This window comes from Linepithema humile, chromosome 6 (assembly GCF_040581485.1).
Source record: "Linepithema humile isolate Giens D197 chromosome 6, Lhum_UNIL_v1.0, whole genome shotgun sequence".
NCBI classification, from domain to species: domain Eukaryota; kingdom Metazoa; phylum Arthropoda; class Insecta; order Hymenoptera; family Formicidae; genus Linepithema; species Linepithema humile.
Window position 1 is genome coordinate 1,246,700 of NC_090133.1, and position 12,979 is coordinate 1,259,678.

The following is a 12,979-nucleotide window of genomic DNA, read 5'->3' on the forward strand; positions in this document are numbered from 1 at the left end:
ATTTATTTTATTATCCTTGAATTTAGCTACCTTAAATTTGGAACAATGTGTTTAAATATAACAAAAGCCATAAATGTATTCTTTAAAAAGTACAATAAATAAATAATATTTCTAGATGATGTAAAATGTAAAATATATGCGCTTGAAATGTAATAAACTTAATTGTATGTGCGTTATTATTTAAAAATAGATATATTAATTATGATAATTAAGATTTACTCACCAGTCACTATAATTTGTTGGCCGTGTTATTCAGAACATCTCTTCATGGCACTATTTGTCACACTTGCGATGCGACCGATGACTTTATTACGGCACTCCCGAAACGCAACACTCCCGATACACGTTCAACGCGAAATACAATAAATTTCGAAACAACGTAGATTGTTACAGGCGCCGGTTTTTATACCGATGCTCGAAAATTCGACGCGAGTGATGCGCCGCAACGGATGCAACTGATTTTACGAATATTGAAAAACAATACTTATGCCGACTTACTCTCCGGCGATTGCTTACTGCATAATTCATTCCGAACGAAAAACATGCATGAAATGCACGACGAGACTCTCTCACATCAGGCATCTTTGTTATTATTCTACCAACTGAACGACTTTTAATAGAGTATGATCGAAAAAGTATAAAGACGGAGACAACTTCATACCGACGCTCCAATGAGCCATGATCGAAGCGATGCGACAAGCGCATATGACTGCGAATATTGAAATACTAAGAATCGCGATCGCGCTAATTAATATCACAAAACGATTACTATTGCGCGATTAAATATTCGCGATACTCATCTGCTTGCGGAATTTAATTCGAACGACAAGAAACATACACGAAACGCTGGATGATGTTCGCTTACCTCCGATATCCTCGCCATTGTTTTACCAACTGTATGAAATGCAACAGAGTATGTTTGGAAAAATATAAAGACGGAGACAACTTCGTACCGATGCTCCGACGAGTCATGATCGAAGCGATGTGACAAGCGCATGACTGCGAATATTGAAATACTAAGAATCGCGATCGCACTAATTAATATCACAAAAGAATTACTGTTGCTCGATTAAATATTCGCGATGTTCACCTGCTTGCGGAATTTAATTCGAACGACAAGAAACATACACGAAACGCTGGATGATGTTCGCTTACCTCCGATATTCTCATCATTGTTTTACCAACTGTATGAAATGCAACAGAGTATGTTTGGAAAAATATAAAGACGGAGACAACTTCGTACCGATGCTCCGACGAGTCATGATCGAAGCGATGTGACAAGCGCATGACTGCGAATATTGAAATACTAAGAATCGCGATCGCACTAATTAATATCACAAAAGAATTACTGTTGCTCGATTAAATATTCGCGATGTTCACCTACTTGCAAAATTTAATTCGAACGACAAGAAACATACACGAAACGTTCGACGATGTTTGTTTACCTCCGATATCCTCGCCATTGTTCTACCAACTGTACGAATTACAACAGAGTATGTTCGAAAAAGTACAAAGACGGAGACAACTTCGTATCGACGCTGCGGCGACGCCATGAGCGTGTTTGATTTTATCACGCACGCCATGTATAAAAACCGTACGCCGACTGCTGTAATTTCTAGGAAAAACACGAGTTGAGAAAATCCTCCAATCAAATATTCGATATCAAAGAAGAAATGCGCACGAAACATAGAGCGACATTCGTTTACCTTCAATTTCCACGTCTCTCTACAAATTGACTTATCGATAACAATTTTACTTGTTTTTCTTAGAAATTCCTACCTCGTATTCCGATCATTCAACGCACGCATTTGTTTACATAGCGTGTATGATAAAGACAAATGTATATGTGGAGTTGTGTTTAACACAGCTTGTAGCAGCAACTTTTTCCAATTATAATCTAGTAAAAAGATCTATACCTGTTACTCGAATTTTAAGCACAATGCTCGCACAAATTATACGTAAAATATTAAGCAAAAATATATACATATTCTTCACAAATAGATCATAAAACATGATAATTTTATGTAATTAAAAAAATATTTCAAATTATATAGTGAGAGAGTAGCCTGCGACGCATTGTACTACCAGCAACGCCGAATTTCCGTGAGCCGGCTGCACATGTAAAAGAATTATTTCTCTTGTCTTTCTTATACTTATCTCTAGTCTTTCCTATACTTATTGTTAAAACGCAGCAACACTCAAAAGTAATATATGTTTTCGTACGATACTAGCCTTCCATTTGCGCGGGCTAATGCGTAACAAACAATAGGTCATTTATCTATTTTCGTTACATAACAGTGTTACCAACTCTATGAGCAGAATTCCTAATGGTAGATTCACATGCTTCTGATGTTCATTGCCAATATCCAATAGGAAAATGTTCTTCTAGAGACTTCGTCTAACGGCATATTTGTTTCCAGAACATATAAAGACTGTTTCATGCTGTGTTTATAGCATACGCTTATTACATCTTCTGCTCAGAAACTCGGTTAAAAACGAGATAAATTGAGGTAAGCTTTGTGGGAGTTAAACGAAACAGATAGAACATATATAAATATAAGTATTATTAATTAAAGAAAGAAAAAAGTACGAGAAGATCAGTTACAAGCACAGATCTTATAATTATCATTAATAGGCATTATTCCGTGCAGCATGTGCCACATGTATCGTATGCATTTGTGACGATAATCGGCACAATAAATTTATCCAAACTTATCTGTAATAGTAAAAGAAAAATATTTTGTACGACCGAGCTACATGACAACGAGAGCTTTCCTGAAAAGGTGAGTCCTATTACATTTTTTAATCGCCAGCCGAGACAACGTCCGTATCCACTTCGTGAAATTAACCTCAAAATGAAATATCAGTTTAAGCAACAGGTTTTTCTGATAATTTTGATGAAAATTTAGTTTTGTTAAATCTATCATTTTTAACTTTATTTTCTTTACATAGATTAATTTTTCTAAACGCAAACACAAGAATTTGCATTTTTTGCATTTAAAATAAATATATTGATTAAAGAGGGTAAACAGGAGAAAGTTGCAGAATGTAGAAAATGTAAATAAAATAGATTTTAGAGATAAATAAAATGAATTAATCAAAGCTGCTTTTGGGGGGGGGGGGGGGGATAAAAAATTATGTAAAATTTATGTAAATTATTTATGTAGAAATAATGTAATTTAAATTTTGAGTAAGAGGCTTTTTAATCCTCTAATTGATTTCAACTAAAAATCTTATCTGCTTTTGTATATAATTTTACTGTATATATTTTATGTAAATTTATTTGAGCATATAAAAATTTTATATAAGTATTATGCCCTTTACAGATTAAATATTTTACTTAGTAAAACATCTTTCTTATCTTTCTTATCTTAGAAATATTAGATATCTTAGAAATATATTCTTCACAGTAACAGATATATGATGTAATTCTGAGGACTTTGTAACTTCCAAGAGACAAAGGAGATAAAACAAGAAAAGAAGAATACATAGAATTACATATAAAAATACTTTCTGTTCATATACTATTTATGAATTCTTTTGCATATAAATGTACTTACTAATTATAATACAATAACGCAAGAGAAGAAAAGTGATCCCACTGAAAAGCAAGAGGAGCTATTACAAGATAAAAAATTGACAAAATTTATTAAGATACATTAAAATGGATAACACAGATTCATTTATTGAAAAGGATTTCTCAATCTCGGATGTAATGGTCGATGCACAGACGTACAATTTACCTCATCCAGAATCCATGTTTAAGGAATCGCCATGGCAATTGGACAATCTGCAAAGGCTGAAAAACAATCTTAATGAAGTGAAAAGTCGCTTAAACAACTACAGTCTACTGGAATGGAATCAGCACACAAGTCAAATGAATGAGGCGAGTGATATCGTCAACTTTGTAAAAAAAAATATAAAGGCAGAACTCGTGACTCAAGCCTGGTGTAAATTTTACGAAATTATTTCTAAAAATTATGTCTTTCGTGGTTTGGTCTACAAAACGAGCACTGTTCCTATGTTTAACGTAAAAAATGACTCTTTGATATCTTTCCTTGATTTAATGCGAAATAATACGAATTTCGAAGTAGAATTCAACATACCTATGAAAAGTTTCACTTCCGTGCATCTGTGTGAAGCACCAGGTGCCTTTGTGGCTGCTCTAAACCATTGGTTCAAAACAAACAAACCCAGTGTGCAATGGGATTGGCTGGCTACCACCTTGAATCCTTATTACGAGGGAAATTCGTATGACACAATGATCGCGGACGATAGATTAATTAGGCATACTTTGAAACAGTGGTGTTTTGGCGCGAACAACACGGGCGATATTATGGACCTGGAAAATCTGGATGCTCTAGTGGAAAGATCCAAATCCTTCTCAGAGAAATCAATCAGGCTGATCACTGCAGACGGCAGTATAGATTGTACAAATGTGCCGGCAGAACAGGAGAGCACTGTGGCGCAGTTGCACTTCTGCGAGACGGTGGCTTGCTTGCATCTCTTGAACCAAGGCGGCACCTTTATATTGAAAGTCTTCACCTTGTTCGAGCATCAATCCGTATGTTTAATGTATCTACTGGCTTGCGTCTTCGATCAAGTTATCGTAACGAAACCAATGTCTAGCAAAGCAGGAAATTCGGAGAGATATGTTGTCTGCAAGAGTTTTAAGGATAGAAGTTACATCGCTCCGTACTTAAATATTCTCAGGCAACACTACGGCAAAGTATCGCCTGCGAAAGCAATGTTCAATTTGCGGGATATTCCACGCAGATTTTTACAGAAAATTGAGGATTGCAATAAATTCTTCAATCGCCATCAGTGCCAAGTCATAAACTACAATATAAAAACGTATGAAAAAAAACTACCCATGTACGACCATCTACAGCAGGAATGTAAACGTAAAGAACTCTCTGCGTATTATATCAACCGTTATAAATTGAAAAAAATAAAATCTAGAGATCAGATAGTTGGCCGGAAGATAATGGAGATTAATAATTGCTTTAGAAATGAATTGCATTCGATTCATCTCAAAAAGGTTGATTCTTACAACGAGCGTTTGACGTGTGACGTTAAACCACAAACACTTTTATATCGTTATTTCAAAGACGCGAAAGAGATCAAGTTACCAATAACAGATTCTTACAACGTAAGCAAATTTTTCAAATTGTATTTGCCAGATTACAGATCTTTATTAAATTAAAAAACAAAAAAAGAAAAAATGCATATCATATAATTTATTAATAAAAAATTTTTATCTTTTATAAAGTTTTTATTTATTGCGTTTGAAAAAAGGGTATACTTATAATATATATTTTTTTTTAGTGGAATCTGCAAATATTGCCAGAAAGTTTAGAGATACAGATAGGAAAACCATTTAACAAAGTACGCAGCTCGTACTTTTGCAATGTGAAAATTTTGCAAATGTTAAACGGAATTGATGACATAATGCAGCATATGCATCTTGCCGCCTGCTTTTCACCTGCAGAAATTACGACAGAGGTTGCGCGACAAATGAGTGTCAGACACGAGATCCTGAATTTGGAATTCAATTGCGATAGTCATCGAATGATTGTCGAAATTTGCGATCGATTGGAGAAGCTCGAAATCGGACAGACGCTCATTCTTATTGGCTACTCTTTATTAACGCAGTTTAACATCGCTCTTTTATGTCTTCTGGAAAATACCTTTAATGTGACTACTATAGAGATTCAACATTACAGAGGCTATTACATCGAATTGAAAGCATATCAGCACAATGAAAAAGTATTGAATCATTTGTATGAGATTCTCACCGCGTCACATCAAGCACGCGAAAAGAATATGGCAATCTGGTCGATAATGCCTATAACAAATTTATATGGTAAGATTTCCAGATATCTAAATAAGAGGATAAAAATTTTATCAATTTTGATGAATTGTATGCAACTTAATAACTCAATAATAGACGCATTTGTATACAGTTGTGAACAGAGTAATATTTTCTATTAAAAATTTATCATTTTTTTCCCTAACAGAGTTTGCTGTATAATAATAATTTTTTTATAGAAATATCTATAATAAATTTAAATTCAACATTTAATTGTATTTCTTCATTAAATTTATTTTAATGAAAAATTTGTTTGGTTTTAACAAAGAATACTTACATCAAATGCATCTGTTACTATACTATCGCTATTTGACAACGTAATTTCTTTCCAGAATGTGACCAGGTTCCTATGATAATGCAACTTAATCATCTGATGATCAAACTGTACACAGGCCACGTTTCTTACAAATTTTTGACACAAAATAAAGAAGACAGCGACGAACATAAAAGCATAGATAATGAGGGCGTTGTGTATAAGCACGATGTTTAGGTCAGTCGATTAATAAGTAATGTCGTGTTTTTAAGTATTCAGAAACTATTGAATAGATGAATAATTAACGTGATCTTTTATCGTCTTAAGCGAAATTTAAGAAAATATTATTTAGTGTTATTGTTATATAATAAGAACGAGGAACATTTATGTCATTGCTTATTCTATTAAATTTAATTAATTAATTTTAATTCTGTGTGAGTATATAACACAATAACGGTTAGATTACTGTAAGTTTAATAGTAACCTTTTATAGTAAGAAGCAAAAAATTATAATTTTTATCTTGCATTATATGTATATAATACTTTTATATATTTAGCGTGCTCAAACAGAAGCGGTAACTTTTTTAGGCAATCATGAGAGCAGTCGTAGTTTGTACGCTATTCCAGGATTAGATTATGTTGCTCATGAAGATGTATTGTTGCCATATACTACAAATGAGAAAGCAGCATTGCAACACGAATTGTTCGATAAATTTTTGACCTATCATCCAGACGAGGAACCATGTTTTGTAGCATAAGAGATCTTCCGAGCATGGCAGAAAAAAAATCATCCATGGCTTGAATTATCGGAAGTACATAAAGAAACAACAGAGAATGTTCGCATTTCATATATTAGACAATACTAATGTGCTTTTTGTCAGATATAACAATAACACTAAATAATATTTTCTTAAATTTCGCTTAAGACGATAAAAGAAATACATCTGCATCGAACTGAAGAATTATAATATGTATGATATAAACATGTTAGAACACTAATATAAAATAAGAGAAATACGACATTACTTATCGAACAACCTAATATAACGCCTAACATTGTACAAATGTAAATATACTTAACAATTCTACTATTGATAATACGAATAATATTTAAGCTTTAATATACTAATAACATATACAATGGGATGTCATAAATGGGAAACATTACGGAAGGAGGACACAAAAGAGAAATGGTAATTATGTTTTTCATGTTATAATTATCAAAGATTAAAAATAAGGAAATGTTTCTTTTTTTATTCCGAAAATGAAATATATTTTTATCTCTATTTTTATATAAATTATTTTAAGTTTTTCATTCATTTTTTTAAATTAAAATGAAGAACAATTTCTATCTAAATTATAATGTCTTTACTGTTTTTATTTAGTATTTAGTTTCTTACAATTTTCCACAATTATTAATCGAACGAATAACATGAGCCAATAAATAATTCCAGATCCAAGGTACTTGTGGGTTGCGTTTGTTTTTTGTGATCACGAACAACTGGGATAACTTTTACTTGGATGAAATTTAGAATCAATGTTTAATGCATGGAACGGTGACTAAGATTTTATTCCACACAAAGAAGTTTTTTTATTCACACGAATTAGAAAACGGCGTTGTGAGAGGCCTCGGCGAACTCTTTTTAAAGCGACTATTACGACTGTGTTAAACTCAGTGCCACGTTTTAGATCATTGCCGTACATGGAGATGAAACGCAATTTGATCAGGAGTTCCATTCGCCTTTTATCCACCGAACAGCGCATACCGAAGGTATGCATTGTAGGTGCGGGTCCGGCAGGCTTTTACGCGGCTCAGCAATTGCTGAAGGTAATATTTATTTTGTATAAATTCATTGTTATAATTAACAGCAACATTGGTTTTTTTATTTTCTTTGAAAAAAATATGTTAAAATATGAAGCAGTTTATATGTGAAATTAACTGTTAAATAATTACCTTTATAAATATTTTACATTAAAAAAAAAGAAAGAATTGTTTAGATTATAGTCTAAATATTTAGCTGAGCAGGAAAACAAAAAAAAAATACAATTAATTATCACAGAGTTCAAGCGACGTAAGGGTCGACATATTAGAGAAACTACCGGTTCCCTTTGGCCTAGTGCGCTTTGGGGTTGCTCCAGATCATCCAGAAGTAAAGAACGTCATTAATACATTCCACAAAACCGCGACCAACTCACGCGTTCAATTTCTAGGCAATGTTAACATTGGAACAGACGTTACCGTCGATCAGCTACAGCAGTTTTATCACGCTGTATTGTTGGTATGTGTCTATTATTTAAAACCCAACTGCATTCTTGCTTAACTAACTGTATTAATATTTCCATGCATGAATTCATAATTTTATCTATATGAAATAAATTTATATTTGATATAATTAATTAATAATGATTTCTTTATTTTCTAGACTTATGGCGCTCAACAAGATCGACTGCTCGATATACCGGGTGAACACTTGAACAATGTGATATCAGGTCGACGTTTCGTTGGCTGGTACAATGGAGTACCAAGTGATAAAGATCTAGATATTAATTTAGATGTGGAAGAAGCGGTCGTTTTAGGACAAGGCAATGTAGCCATGGATATCGCGAGAATTCTTTTGACACCAATTGACAAATTGAAGGTGATCTTTATTCCTGACTAGCATAATTTATTATAGCTTGAAAATCGTATAAGTAATTACAAATTAAAATAGTATTCAATAGAGTTTAACATTAAATTATATAATTTTTGAAAAATTTGTTCAATTTTATTGCAAAATTTGGTTAACTTTGAATCATCTCTAATCTGTCTTGATTATTTCAGAACACTGATATCACATCGTTTGCCTTGGAACGATTATCTCGTAGTAGAGTGCAAAGAGTTTCCATGGTCGGACGGAGAGGACCTCTTCAAGCTGCGTTTACGACCGCAGAACTACGTGAGCTGATTAAATTGGATAGCTGCAAAACTCTTTGGCGAGTGCAGGATTTCGCGGGCGTGCGAGAAATTGTGCTAACGTTAGCCAGGCCCCGGAAACGATTGACGGAGCTCATGTTGAAGTCTTTAGATGAATCTGCGAACGACTCAACTCATGCTAAAGAATTCCATCCGATCTTCTTGCGGGGTCCAATAGAATTCCACGGCGCTAATGAGTTGGAAAGTATCAGATTCACTGTGAATCATCTACGAGGAGATAATATTCAAAATCAAGTGGCCGAGGCAACCGACGAAATTGAGGTAATTTCGTGTGGTTTGGCTCTACGTAGCATTGGTTACAAGTCTGTTCAAATAGACGACACGATTCCGTTTGACGCGAAGAAGGGACGCGTAAAGAATGTTTCCGGTAAGGTCGACAACAATCTCTACAGCGCCGGATGGGCGGCTACTGGACCAGTCGGCGTCATCTTGTCGACTATGACGAACGCTTTCCAAGTCGGCAATTTGATTTGCAAGGAATTGACATCCTTAAGTGAGAATAAAACTGGCTCAGACGGTCTACGCAAAATTTTAGACTGCAAAGGTATCCAGATTGTATCTTATAAAGACTGGGAGAAAATTGATCGCGTTGAACAAGAACGTGGCCAGCAAATGAAGAAACCGCGGGAGAAAATAGTCGATGTGGCAGAAATGCTAAAAATTGCGGCAAATTAAGCAGTGTAAAAAATGTTAAAAGGTGTTTGGAAAATTTAGGTACACTTTTTACATCTAAAGACTGCTTAAAATATTTTTTTTACATGTATTACGCGTTTAATTCTTTGTATTTGTGTTGTTTGGGAAAAATTTAATCTACTTTTTTAAGAACTTGAGAAAAGCAAGTTTTAAATCTAATTTTTGAATTTTTTCCTTTAGTCTTATAAAACGCCATTAGAATCATTATGCAAAATTTTTTAATTCAGTGGATGATTGAAACCACAGAAGCACTTATTAACAATATAATATATGATGCAATATGATTCTTTTTTTATATAAGGGTATATAGTTTTAAGTTAAAAGGATAGATTATGTTTGTGATCAAAGAAGAAAGAGAGTTTCAGAGTATCTTAGGTCTTTTCTACAGATATAAAATGTAGAAAAAATTATATTTGACATGTATTGTTTTTATATTATTTGCTTACTATTAAATAATTAAGTATAAGTAGCTAAATAAAACATCTTTTATATGAAAAAGATCAAGTACTGGTAAAATGTATTGCCTAATTTAATTTTAGTGTCTAGCCTAACCTAATCCAATCCAATCTAACCAAACCTAACCTAACTACGTAATTGAACACAGGGTTATCAGCTGTCATTTAAAAAAGTAAGTATTCTCTAATATTAATAATAAATAATTTTTTAAGTTTAACATTTATTTAGAAATATATTGTTTTGTCTACACAAAATGTAAAATTTCTATAGAAAATCTACAAAGAAGTCTTGGTTGTTGTCTTTATAGGTTAAATATTTGTTACTATGTGCTTTTGCTATAGAAAGTAAATTTTCAAAAATATATAAAGAGAAAAATTATTATCAGTTTTCTAGTACTTGAATTATGTATACTTGTGTAATTTTCGCTTGTTCTTTCTTCTAAGTATATATAAATAAAGTGCTTTTATTTCTTACACTACGTATGCTACCTATCTAAATTATATATTTAATTTTATTGTATTTTGAATTGTTTTAAATTCTTGGTTGTAAATTTCAGATTTTCAAATCTGTATACTAACATATTTATTACAGATTTATCTAACATTCTAAATACTGTACAATATATTTAAATATTGTAACAATCCTAAAATTGTATATTTTTACCCATACAGTTAAAACATGAATTTACAAGAACCAAAGAAGAAGAGAAGATCGAAATTTAAACTACAACCACCGTTTCCTATTCCATTAAACGAAACTCAGGAATGGCCAGTATATACAGCTCATCTCACAGATATGGGTTCTTGCATAATTGAACCTGAAGAAATGGATGCAGTACATTCTATGGTAAGCGCAAATTTACTGAAAATAATTTTTTTCCATAAAGAATAAGTATTTTGTTTGTAGGGTTTTTTTGGCAAGGGCTCATTGTCACGTAGTTATCCTTCCTTTGGTAAAATGAGGTATGGAGTGCCTCCAGTTGTTCGGAACAGGCAGTGGCTTCGCAGACAAGAATGGTTGGATGAAGTAAAAGACTTGAATTCTGCCTCTACTTCTGATTACGAAGGTGCAAAATAAAAAATATTTGTTGATTTTTAAGATATAAATATTTTTATGTCATTATAATGATAAGAAATGTAATTTTATAATAAGAAAAAAGTAAAATGCAGTAAAAAAATGATATAATTACAGACGTTAAAACAAGTTATCAACACGGAAGGGAAAATACTTCAGATAATGAAGAAGAGAACAATGGTGACGTCGTTGAGATTCCACCAAATTTCAGTGAAAGTAAGGAAAGGAATGAAGTAGCCGCAAAGGATGTAGAAATCGACGAAGTCACCTTAGACTCCGCAGATGAGGATGATATATCTGTCATTGTTAGTAAAGATTCTGAGAAATGTGATAAAAATTTCTCAATAACTAATGATGATAATACCAAGTGCACAGAAAAGAAGGAAGTCGAAGAACTTTGCGATTTAGATTATTCCGATTTCAAGAATAATTGCGTGGATGATGATCAGCATGGAAAACTATTGGTTTTGCCAGACAGCGATTCAGACACAGAAAACTATCTAAAGGATATAAAGCCGAGAATCGAGAACGAGGGTTTCCCTATCCGAGAGGCTTTACATCTCACTTTTGAAGAGACATTTTTCCTCTTCTTTGGATTGGGTTGTCTACAGTTAGTTCACTTTAACGGCACTTTCATGGACATCAGTAACGCGTGGTTGCACTTTTGCAAGAACAAGCCAGACTTTTTACAAAAATACGTAGTATACCATTATTATAAGAGTAAAGGATGGGTGGTAAAGCCCGGCCTCAAATACGGCGGTGATTTTTGTTAGTAGTCTTTATTTTCTCTTTAACATATGCTATTAAATAGTTTAAAAAGTTTATAGAATATATTGCTATTATTCGAAATATCTGTAATGTTTCAGTGTTATACAAAGAGGGACCACCTTTCTATCACGCTTCTTACATTGTCATAGTTGAAGTAGTAGATGCAGACTCGTTGGTTATAGATACTACCATGTCCACGCGATCTATGATGTGGAACGATTTATTTAGTCTGGAAAGGCTTTCCGAAACTGCCGCTAAAGTAAGCATCTATTTATGAAATATAATAAATGCAATCACTTACATACTTTCAGATTTGCTGCAAAATATAATTCTACATTGAGATTGATATTTATATTCATATATTAAAATAAAAGAAAAGAATTTTTATGTAAAATATGTGACAAAAGTAATTACAACATTATAGAAATATATATTCTAATATAATTTATTAATATTTAAATTTCTTTTAAAAGTTAGATATTTATTAGAATTCTAATCAAATGAATGCTGTTTGCAAACAGGAAATACTCTTTGCGCAAGTTTTATGGCCATCATCGGTGTCTCGGAATGTTAGCAAAACTAGTCCCGAAATACTTTCCGAATTTACAGTGAGAGAGTTACTTTGGCGCCGATGGAATCCTAAACAGCACCGAGAAGACGTGCCCATTGAAGAAGAGGACGAGGACGATTCATTTTGAAGGATTTCGTAATTATTTATATACAAGTCATTCTAAAAATCTTTTTACAACCATCTTGCTCCGTTATTTCCTATATATATTTTTACTACATTACATTTGTACATATCTATAACTTTTTATTAAAGAAATAATAATTTATCAAATTAATATGTATTATAATTAGTTAATATGTATTATAATATAGGTATAAT

The 12,979-nt window shown here is 32.7% G+C and overlaps 3 protein-coding genes across 10 annotated transcripts in view; 2 read left to right on the plus strand and 1 right to left on the minus strand.

Annotated features, from left to right (window-relative positions):
* LOC105673149 (uncharacterized) overlaps positions 1-1,762 on the minus strand; it is a 77,599-nt gene extending 75,837 nt beyond the window's left edge. Inside the window, exon 1 of the mRNA XM_067357180.1 lies at positions 224-1,762. The gene's annotated coding sequence lies outside the window, so the exon portion shown is untranslated. The remainder of the gene's footprint in view (positions 1-223) is intronic.
* Positions 1,763-2,400: 638 nt separating this feature from the next.
* dare (NADPH:adrenodoxin oxidoreductase, mitochondrial) lies at positions 2,401-10,290 on the plus strand. Of its 8 annotated transcripts, none has more exons than XM_067357222.1 (6): positions 2,401-2,510; positions 2,636-2,783; positions 7,815-7,953; positions 8,186-8,404; positions 8,549-8,764; positions 8,947-10,290. In XM_067357222.1, the coding sequence occupies exons 2-6, from the start codon at positions 2,758-2,760 to the stop codon at positions 9,772-9,774; spliced, it is 1,428 nt and encodes a 475-aa protein (XP_067213323.1). In that variant the 5' UTR covers positions 2,401-2,510; positions 2,636-2,757; the 3' UTR covers positions 9,775-10,290. The 8 variants fall into 8 exon arrangements, 5 of the variants coding, with proteins under 5 accessions (XP_067213323.1, XP_067213324.1, XP_012224182.1 ...); XR_001100935.2 differs by lacking the exons at positions 7,815-7,953; positions 8,186-8,404; positions 8,549-8,764; positions 8,947-10,290 and adding exons at positions 3,411-5,152; positions 5,329-5,866; positions 6,205-6,362; positions 6,714-7,318; positions 7,580-7,725 and having other exon boundaries at positions 2,416-2,783; XM_067357223.1 differs by having other exon boundaries at positions 2,439-2,510; positions 2,652-2,783.
* Positions 10,291-10,327: 37 nt separating this feature from the next.
* On the plus strand, positions 10,328-12,931 carry Tsen2 (tRNA splicing endonuclease subunit 2). The gene is made up of 6 exons (XM_012368764.2): positions 10,328-10,420; positions 10,920-11,094; positions 11,155-11,314; positions 11,440-12,090; positions 12,189-12,349; positions 12,612-12,931. The coding sequence occupies exons 2-6, from the start codon at positions 10,927-10,929 to the stop codon at positions 12,786-12,788; spliced, it is 1,317 nt and encodes a 438-aa protein (XP_012224187.1). The 5' UTR covers positions 10,328-10,420; positions 10,920-10,926; the 3' UTR covers positions 12,789-12,931.
* The last annotated feature ends 48 nt before the right edge of the window (positions 12,932-12,979 follow it).

Bases quoted from the DNA above. Each gene is read 5' to 3' on its own strand.
- dare (XM_012368759.2), top strand. From the start codon at position 6,331: ATGAGGGCGTTGTGTATAAGCACGATGTTTAG. The intron at 6,363-7,814 runs GTCAGTCGATTA...GCCACGTTTTAG, and splicing joins TGTATAAGCACGATGTTTAG to ATCATTGCCGTACATGGAGA. The intron at 8,405-8,548 runs GTATGTGTCTAT...TTTATTTTCTAG, and splicing joins TTTATCACGCTGTATTGTTG to ACTTATGGCGCTCAACAAGA.
- Tsen2 (XM_012368764.2), top strand. From the start codon at position 10,927: ATGAATTTACAAGAACCAAAGAAGAAGAGAAGATCGAAATTTAAACTA. The intron at 11,315-11,439 runs GTGCAAAATAAA...ATATAATTACAG, and splicing joins CTCTACTTCTGATTACGAAG to ACGTTAAAACAAGTTATCAA. The intron at 12,350-12,611 runs GTAAGCATCTAT...GTTTGCAAACAG, and splicing joins TTTCCGAAACTGCCGCTAAA to GAAATACTCTTTGCGCAAGT.